At 33.4% G+C, this 10,045-nt stretch overlaps 1 protein-coding gene across 1 annotated transcript in view; it reads left to right on the top strand.

The window, feature by feature from the left end:
* The window catches only part of CCDC102B (coiled-coil domain containing 102B), a 228,951-nt gene that overhangs the window by 108,897 nt on the left and 110,009 nt on the right, over positions 1–10,045 (top strand). The window contains exon 7 of the mRNA XM_023534108.1: positions 2,109–2,318. Within this exon, the coding sequence (XP_023389876.1) occupies positions 2,109–2,318 (210 nt within the window). The remainder of the gene's footprint in view (positions 1–2,108; positions 2,319–10,045) is intronic.

The following is a 10,045-nucleotide window of genomic DNA, read 5'->3' as shown; positions in this document are numbered from 1 at the left end:
GTTCCTGGACGCTGTAATGTCAACTCCCCACCCACTTTTGGGTGCTGAGAATCTGCCATCTTGTGGCTGCCCATAATTTCCCTTAATAAACTCATTACTTCTGGGGGGGAAAAAAAGATTTATTTATTCAAACCATCTATTACTTATTTAAAACATTACTTCTGCCTGTTATCTGTTTTAGGTATAAAATTGACTTCAACAATTTGTAAAGTTCTTTTAAATGCCTACAGTTTTACAAAGACTTGATATAACGTCGTATTTGTCCTTGGCCCAAAATACAGTTATTCTCCTAAAATTAACTTTTCATCACTAAGTTGATGATTTTTTTGTTATAGCTTTATTATTTTCATTGTGAAATACTAGTTTCACCTCATATTCCCAAATAGGCACCCCAAATGTCAAACCACATCATCTAAAATTGATTTCTTAGTTTATTATATTAAATTGATAAACAACATCTAGTGCCAAGAGTATAATTTTGGTTTCCTGTTTTTTAGAAGCCAGAGCCTCTCTTAGATTTGGGAACAGAACATTTTCTACAAAAATGGTACAATCGTATATATAGGAAAAAGCACTTTTTAGACTTTTTAAAATCAAAATTCACTTCCAAAGATATTATTGAAATCTAACATTTTTTAATGTTGGCTAAGCTGATTTTTCTTTTAGAATTTAAAATGTCATGAAAAATACTTCATAATAGTATAATATTATTTAGTACTTTGCAATCAAGCCGCTTAAAACTAACAATGTAAAAATAAGTAATTCTCAATTTTTATCCTTAACAAAGTGCTTCATATTTTAATCATGTTATATAGTTTATAGAACATTTTGAACAATTGATCTTATTCAGTCCTTACAATACCACAGATTTGGTGGGTCTGGAGTTCTCATCCAAATTTGGTTAAAAAAACTGAGAAACTGAGGTACAGAAAGAGTATCTTGTCCAGAATGAACCATGAATAAGTGACAGAACCAGGGTTGGGTTCTGCTACTTTTTCTACAGAGTATGCCTTCACTGTAAAGGTTAAGACTACAAATTACTTAGACATTTAGTTATACATATGCCCAAATATATGGGATAAATACGTAATTCTTTTTCTGAAATAATATCACCACAATGTTCCTAATCTAAGCAGTACATTGCTGTAAAAAGTGCTTTCCCATCAAATAATTTTACTTCTCACAAACTCTTTTAGATTAGGGAATAAATTGTCCACATTGGGGAGATGAAGTTACATGCCCGACCTTAATCAAGAATAAATGGTGATGTCAGAATTAGAATTCAGGGCTCAGGATTAGCATTTAGAGCTAAAAGGCAAATTTCTCCTGTAGGGGGCCGGGTAGTAAAGATGTTAGCTCAACTCTCCATTGAAATCAGCCATAAGTAACATGTAAACAAGGGACTATGTTCCAGTGCTACTTTATTTGTGGCACTGAAATTTGACTTTCACATAATGTTAATGTGTCAGAAATAGTATTTTCCTTTTGATTTTTTTCAACTATTAAAAAAAAGGCACCATGTTCTAAAATGGATTTGACTCTCTGGCCAAGGTTTGCCAGCCTCTCATCCCTGAAAATCAAATCGGCCACTCTCTCATGTGAGTTTAACTATATTTTATAGTACTCATATCACAGAATTTATAACATTTTATTACATTCACTGTCTTTAATCACAGTAACTAGCATAGTGCCTGGAAATTGAAAGGTATAGTAAATAAATGAATGAGTGAATGAGTACATGAACTATATCCATCCAATCAAAGACATGATTTTGTGCCTTCTCAACTGATAAATGTTCAACAGTTGAGTGGAGATCGTTGGCAAAATATTATCAGTTTTTCACTTAACATATTTAGTTGACAAATATGGTTCTTATGGGTATAGAGATATTCAAATAAACCAAGAGGAAAGGTTGTATGTAGGTCATGGCCTGGTCTTAAGACATTTCTGTTGTTCTCGACTTTTCAGACAAATAGAGTTTTCTTTTTAAAAAGTGTATAAATGGACATATCTGTGAACCTTTCTTAACAGAGGACTGTTTGCCGTGCGCTTGGCCTTTTAGCAATTACAAACGCTACATGCTGTTTCTTTGTATTTTCTGTGTTTAGCTAGAGAAACTGCAGGCTGAAAATACGTCGGAATGGCACAAGAGGGAAATACTTGAAACAGAAAAACAAGGATTGGAGCGAGAAAATAGAAGGCTAAAGGTCCAGGTGAAAGAAATGGAAGACCTCCTCAAGAGGAAAGACAGCTTCAGTGCAAACTCACAAGGTCCTGATTTCAAGACATCACAAACTGAACTGCAGGAAAAGAACAAGGTACGGGGCCTCCTTGGAGGCAGATGTTCTTGCTGTGTATTCCCACCCTGAGGTCTAGGTGGATGCTGCCTGAATTTTTACACACCTCCAAATCTTTCCTTTTGCACTGATAGCTTGCTCTTTCTTATTGTAATATAAAATAACGTTCGTGCATGTGAAATGGATTATGACAAAATTTATATAATGTTAGAATATGACAGTTCTTACAGTTTCAAACCTCTCCAGAAGAAACAACAACAAAAAAATGAAATTAGGAATGGACCTGTTTGGTTTTGGTTTCCTGTTATAGCTTCATCTCTGTTTTCTGAGCGATCGATCTCATTTTCAATAAGTATATTTCTCCATTAGTTTGAGTAACTATACAATCACATTTTTTGGTAGCTATGGTAAGTAGTGAATCTGCGAAAATGTTTAAATTTAGCTGAAGTTCACTCTTTTCTGGTTCCTTTTTAATTAGCTTCTGAAAATTATTTTTGAGTCATAAATGCATCATGGTGCTAATCGGTTTTAATAGGCTATGATGTAAATGTTAAAACTAGAATTAAATTCAGAATCTGACTCTAGGAAATTTTGGTTGTTTTGGATTTTTTTTAATCTTAAAGCCAATATACACAGTTACTGCTATACATGGGCTTTTTCTGATAAGTAGTTTTTATGTTTTTTTTGATATTCTCTTAGTGAAAGTTGTGATTTATTTGCTTTAGTGTCAATATTCTGCAAAACACATACATCTTGTTTCTATTTCTTTCTTTAAAGTATCTATGGCATCTTAATGCACAATTATATTTTTTCACTCAATGCCTTTAGCAGTGAGTAAAAGATGAGTCTAATGAGTTCATATTTTTGAGTTATTTAAGTAGTTTATACTCATACGAACTCTAAAAGCTAAATGGCCAGAAAAATTGAATTCTATATCATTTTCCTTTTTTTTTTTTTGTGATTCTAGAGATTTATTGCAAATACAAGATTAAAATGCTTTAGTGTTTCATGACTTGGCAATGCAAATATCTAAAGCTAAATGTTCTAGTCAGTGATCATAATTTCCTTTGTACGGATTCATAAACCATAGTGGTGTATTTGGTTCTAACACATACACAACTGATAAATACGTAGGTAATTATTTTTGCTGATTTTCACTTGTGAAGGTCCAGAATTATTTCAATTATGGAACAAGTTTTGATCATCAAAATATGTTTCCCTTTGATTCACTTGAACAGAACGAGCACTTATTTACAATCTGCTCTGTATCAGTCACTGCCCCAGGTGATGCTATGTGAAGGTTAGTGAGTCATTATCTTGCCCGGCACATGCTGAGAGTCAATATAGGAAGATATACATGTAAAGTATTGTCAGTAATACATGGCGATGCTTGGGAAGAATAAAGTGGAATGGGAACACAGATTAAGAGTAATTTATTCTATTTCATTTTTATGCCTTCCTAGTTATTTCATAATGTTATAATCATGAAGCATGTCAGTGAGGAAGGCTGAGGGTGGCCTGTCAGGAGCTGGCACAGGTGCCAGTTGGCATGTCCTGTCAATAGGGTGCTGAGGTCAGGCCTGACTGTTTGGGACCAGTGTAGTTCTTCAGCCTGTAACTAGACAGAACTTGGAAACTAGGAAGATTCTGGAAGGTCTGACCGTATCCGTGAGTGTGCTCATCAGTCAGAAGATTATTCCTAAGCGTTTATCTTTTTTTATGGCAGAGAGAGGGTGTTAGTGATTTTTCCCCCCTCTTCATTAAGAATTCAGACTTATTACTTGAACCAAAATAATTACTTATGGAGTAGCTGCAGGTCAAAATCCCGTGCCTCAGAGATCCCCACAAAAGATCAAAGCATCAAGATTCAGACACCCGGTTGCCAAGTGAATCGCCGCACATGCGAACGTGCCGAAGTCCAGGGAACAGCGCAGCTGTGGTGACACAAAGCCCAGTCGTAGCTTTAACAGTGAACAGAAACTGACCTGCGTGTGCATAAATTATGTGTATAGGTATCGTAGGAATAACCTGTGTACGAGTGCACAGCAGTGCCACAGAGCCACGGGATAGAGGCGCTGGGGACAGGTGCTGCCACGCGAGAAGCACCGTGGGAACGCCACCCACCACCAGCCTCTGCAGTGATGGAGATGCCTCCTGGCTTCATGTTTACATCTCGTCATCTTTAACAAGTGTTTGGGGCGGATGCAGACCTACCTGCTGCTCACAGAAATTTCCATAGCAATGCCTTTGTTAATTTCTTGGATCTTAAGAATCTCATTGTTCAATGCGATTTTGGTAAAGCCCTACTTATAGAGGAGGGAAGGACTTTCACATAATAGTCCATTTTTTTTTTTTTTTTTTTGGCTTTAGTCTTATAGGGAATACAATTTTAAACAAGAATGCCTTTCAGTGTTAAATCGCACTAGGAATTGAAGGCAAAGATTCACTTTTTAAAGGGAAAAGTTATTGGAAAAAGTGCTCAGTATTCTACTGGGTAAAACCCCCGTAAACTAGACAACATGGCTCTCACGAAATGCTTCGGAAGCTTTTTTTCTTAAATCATTCTGGCAACTGAACCCCCTTCTTCAGGTCACACAATGGGTCATTTTCAGGAAGTTATTGTGACAGAGTAGTAATTGATGTGTCTCAGGACAATGATGAATTGATACAAAAGTGGAATGGCCTTCAAACCCAATTCCTAATGAATTCGCTTTACTGTCAGTAAATGACATTATATTTAATTTGTTTAGAACTTTGTATTCAAACATAATTTATTTCCATTCAGTTGTTTAGGAGGCAAACCTATGGTTTTCTTAAGTTTTCGCCACTCGTTAGTTTTCTTCCAAATCCTATTTTACTTATAAAATTATTAAACAATATAAGAATAAACAATAATTATGTCTATTCCTTTACTGTTATAAAATAGCAATGATTTAAGTATAACATAATATAATTTGATGTAATTAGGGTCATTTCATGTTTTTCTTTGATTGTTCTTACATGCCTTTGCTATGAGGTACACTACAAATTTTAATTTTCAATATAGTTATTAGTCAAAATTTTTGTTAGTATAGAGACCTTTAGACATATGGAAAATTAAACACTTTTGTATGTGAAATATGTTACATTTAGTTTATGAAAATGAAAATTATTTTTAAGAACGCCGTTTGTAGCAAAACACTAGATATCTGTTGGAATTGATAATTTAATCACTTAATGAAACTTAGAAACACATCCATGATTTTGTATACGTTTTATCAAAAGTGAATGAGATTGCTTGGGTTGAGCAGAAGGATGTTCTTTTGCCCCCAAATTTCTAAAGTTAGCAAAGATACTACTTTTAAATGTCATTTATTAAAGTTGTAAGGAAACTGTCTACTTAAAGTTACCCTGGCTGCAAAATAGGGTGATATTTAATATATGATTGCTCTCACTCACCCTCAAATACCCACAAGCATGCCTGTGTGTGCATACACACACACTTGCAGTGAATTAACATTTATTAATTTAATTCTAAACTAAGAGTTTTATTTTTCTTCCTGTTTTCTTATTCTCTACTGAAGCAAAGGTACACAAATAAGATTTTGTATATATAAAGAATTATTTCCAGGACTAAATTATTGCTGGGTGGGGTTTCACTTTCTCTTACTAAAATATCAAATGCTGTCATGTCTTGTTAAATTAAAATTAAGAATTAAGAATATTAATTATCAGTCCCTCCTACAATGTTTGGCACACCTTCACAAATGTGTCAGATGAATAAATTCACGTACTTATGCTTCCATTTTCATTATTTAAATTTCATTGTATGTTTTGATTTATCTTTAATTTTGATATTCTCCATTTTATTATATTACAAGGCAATTGCAGAGGGTAACAAAGTCTGTAAGGTTATTGATGGCTTATATTATCCTTTAAAATCTCCTTCTTATGTGTCAGATAAATGATACTTTATCCCACAGCCAATTAAAATAAAGATGCAAATTTTGACACTTTATTTCACTTCTACAGAATTTGGACTTTTTGAAATTATAATATAAATTGTCATTCAGCTATGAAATTATATTATTTTGTATTTGATATGACTAACATGCTGCTTATAATTCTCTATATTATTATAAAATGATTGGCAGTTCACATAGTGTTATCGGTTGATTTATATTAGCTTGATTTAAAGCGGTGATAAAAAATAATATTTAGCTTCTTATTGAAAATGAAAAAAGTTATGGTTATAATATTTCTTTAAAATTCAAATTCAAATTAAAAATACTTCTATAAGATAAGTGAAAAACTCAGCTAACTTTAATAGGTCTGAGACAGTCACTGTCTTTTCCTTCTTTCTTTTTCTTTTTCTTAAAGTGAAATCACATTACATAAAATTAATCATTTTAGAGTGAATAACTTAGCAGCATTTAGCATACTCATGATGTTGTAAAATCACCACCTCAGCTGATTCCAAAACATTGTCACCTTCCCCAGAGGAAATCCAGTGAGCATGACACGGTAGCTCATCATTCCCTGAGAAACTCCCTAAGCCCCAGTACCCCCGAATTACCCATTCTGGATATTTCATATGAATGGAACCATAAAAAATGTAACCTTTTGTACCCAGCTTCTTTAACTTAACAACTTTTTCAAGGTTCATGGACATCGTAGTATGCATCAGTACTTCACCCCTTTTTTTGGCTGTATAGTATTTGATCGTACGGATGTACCACAATTTGGTCACCATTCGTGCGCTGATGGACATTGGTTGTTTCTATATGTTGGCTCTTTTGAACATTGCTGTTATGAACATGCATGTACATGTATTTGTCAGAGTACCTATTTTCAATTAGATAGATAGATAGATAGATAGATAGATAGATAGATAGATAGATAGATAGAAAGAATTTCTGGGTCATATGGTAGTTCTCTATTTAACTTTTGGAGGGACCAACAAATTCTATTTCACAGTGGCTAAACCATTATATCCCTAATACAGCGTATGAGAGTTCCTATTTCTCCATATCCTCTGAAACACTTGTTCTTTTTTTGATTTTGTGTCTTTTCAAAATTATATCTATTCTAGTAGTTGTGAATTGATCTTATTATGATTTTGATTTGCATATCCTTCATAACTAATGATGTCAAAACTTTTTATGTGCTGTTGGGCACTTTGTGTATCTTCTTTGGAGAAATATCTATTTGAGCCCTTTGCTTATTTTTAAAAGGGTTGTTTGCATTTGTTGTTGAGTTGTAAGAGTTCTTTATATATTCTGGGTACTAAACCCTCATAAGATATGTGATTTGCAAACATTTTCTACCATTCTTTAGGTTGTCTTTTCACTTTCTTAATAACATCTTCTGATGCACCCAGGGTTGTATTCATTTGTCTATTCTTTCTTTTGTGGTTTGTGATTTTAAGGTTTCATTTCTAAGAGTTTATTGCTAAGTCCAAGGTTATGAAGATTTATCCCTACATTTTTCTCTAAGACTTTTTAAATTTTACCTGTTATATTTAGATCCTTGATCCATTCTGTGCTAAGTTTCGTATATGGTGTAAGGGTCCAACTTCATTATTTTACATCTGGATATCCAGTTGCCCAGTACCATTTATCGAAGAGACTATTTTCCTCCTTTTGAATGGTCTTGGCGCCTTTATTGAAAATCAGTTGTTCATAGCTGCATGGGTTTATTTCTGGACTATCAATTCTATTCCATTTGTCTACATGTTTACCATTAGGCCAATACCACATTGTTTTGATTAGTTCCTTTGTAGTAAGTTTTGAAATCAGGAAACGTGAGTCTTCCAACTTTGTTCTTCTTTTTCAATATAATTTTGGATATTTAGGGCTAATTTAAATTCCACATGAATTTGAGGTTTAAATAAAGACACTAAATTGTGTTCATGAGCACCATAATATTTCTTTGGAATTTATTTATTTTCACTAAAATAGCTATTGGCTCCTACGATAGCTTAGTGTCCTTTTTGCACTTGCTGGATTTATTTCGTTTTAATTCACACAGTTAAATTTAAAATGGTTGTTGACATAATTGAGAGCGTTTTCATTTCCTATTTTTCTGCTACTGGCCATCACTTTCTGTTTCCCTATCATTTTATTATGCTTAAAATAATGGAGTTTAAATCTCCACAGCATTTGGCAGCCTTTCTAATTCTCTGTAAATTCTAGCAAAACAGGAGAGGAAGCACCAATACATCAGTAACTAACAAGAATCATCTCTTTGCTTTTAACCAACTTTGATTTAATTTTCTATTACGTAGTTTCATTTTTTTTTTTCTTTTGTGAGGGTGGTTCTATTTTAGTACAAATGAATAGAAAATCTATCAAGAAAGAATAATTACGAATCACATTCTTATTTCACATTTAGCTTCTTTTCTATTATTCTGAAATCAATTTAACTCCATGCATCTTCTGTGAAATTTACATGGTGAAGAGAAGAAATTTAAAAATAGATGTGCTTATCTCCTAGAGCAGTGTTTCTTAAAGTTAGATCATGGTTCTATCTGTACCCGAAAATAAAAATTCTGAATTAGTAGGCATGTAACTTGGGAACTAGGAACATACATATGTTTTTAAAAACAAGTAGCCAGGTGATGTTTATGTGCACTTAAAATTTGGAAAACCACAAGTCAACACCACATTATAAATACATTATAACACCCTTTAGGACAACCGTAAATGACATTAGGTTGTTTCTGACTTGGCATTATCGAAGCGTGCGTGTGTAACTTTCGGGAGGGCGTTGATTAGGATAAATATCTCCTGTTAATTATAATTTGATATTAATTATTTTAAGGATGTTTTTTACATTTCACAGTTAATTTAAATAAATATCATGAATGAAATTTATTTCCCAATTGCTGCACTAATGCTTGAAAACCCGGTGCTCTCTGTGCTGGCGGCAGATTGGTGGCACGGTTGCAACATGTCCTTGACATTATGGGGAAAGGCAATGACACGTGAGAGGTCTGCCAGGCCAAGGCGAGGCGGGTATGGGGCAGCGGTAACATACGGAGAAATAATTAGCCGGCTGGGTCTGTATGACAGGAATAATTTTACCTTAATCCGGTTAAAACTAATTATGCTACCTTAAGCCAGATAGAATTAATTCAGTTTTTCTCAAAGAAACTGTTTATTTGGGACAATTTGGGCAGATGTAGCTAGAGTGATTTTTACCCATATAAATATTTCATAATTACTATTATGTCCTTTGGCTCTAGGTACTATTTAGGAAAAGAGAAAGAAAATTTAGATTTACTAATTTTTAAAAATCAAATGTGTCCTTCTCTCCAGGTAATGATCTGATCTTTAGTGTTTTCTGATTTTTGTATTTGAATGTCACTGTTTATTAGACTAACTCGTCCTGTTTAAAGAATGCTTCTCTCATACTTCTTATTAGATTTGTCTTATTTGCTGTTTGTTTATTAGCATGTAGTACATTTAAAGAAAAACATCTATTTCAGTAAGTTTTTAGTTTTAATAGTTGTAAAGGAAGTATAAATGAAGAATTGTTTTTAAAACGATGTAAAAGGATTTTTACTTTTTTCTGTGACGTTGGCAGTATGAGTCTGCAATCCATCTCATTATTTATTTCACATGTTTTGTAACATACCATGCACAGAGAACAAAAGAATATTAAGACATAATTTTATGAAAGGTGCAAGTTATCTCATCTATTAAAGGTATAAGGAAATTCATTTACAGTCAGGTAGTATTTACTCTTTCATTGGTCTGTTGACTTAT

This window comes from Pteropus vampyrus, unplaced genomic scaffold (assembly GCF_000151845.1).
Source record: "Pteropus vampyrus isolate Shadow unplaced genomic scaffold, Pvam_2.0 Scaffold119, whole genome shotgun sequence".
NCBI classification, from domain to species: Eukaryota; Metazoa; Chordata; class Mammalia; order Chiroptera; family Pteropodidae; genus Pteropus; species Pteropus vampyrus.
This window is presented reverse-complemented; position numbering and strand designations above follow the sequence as displayed.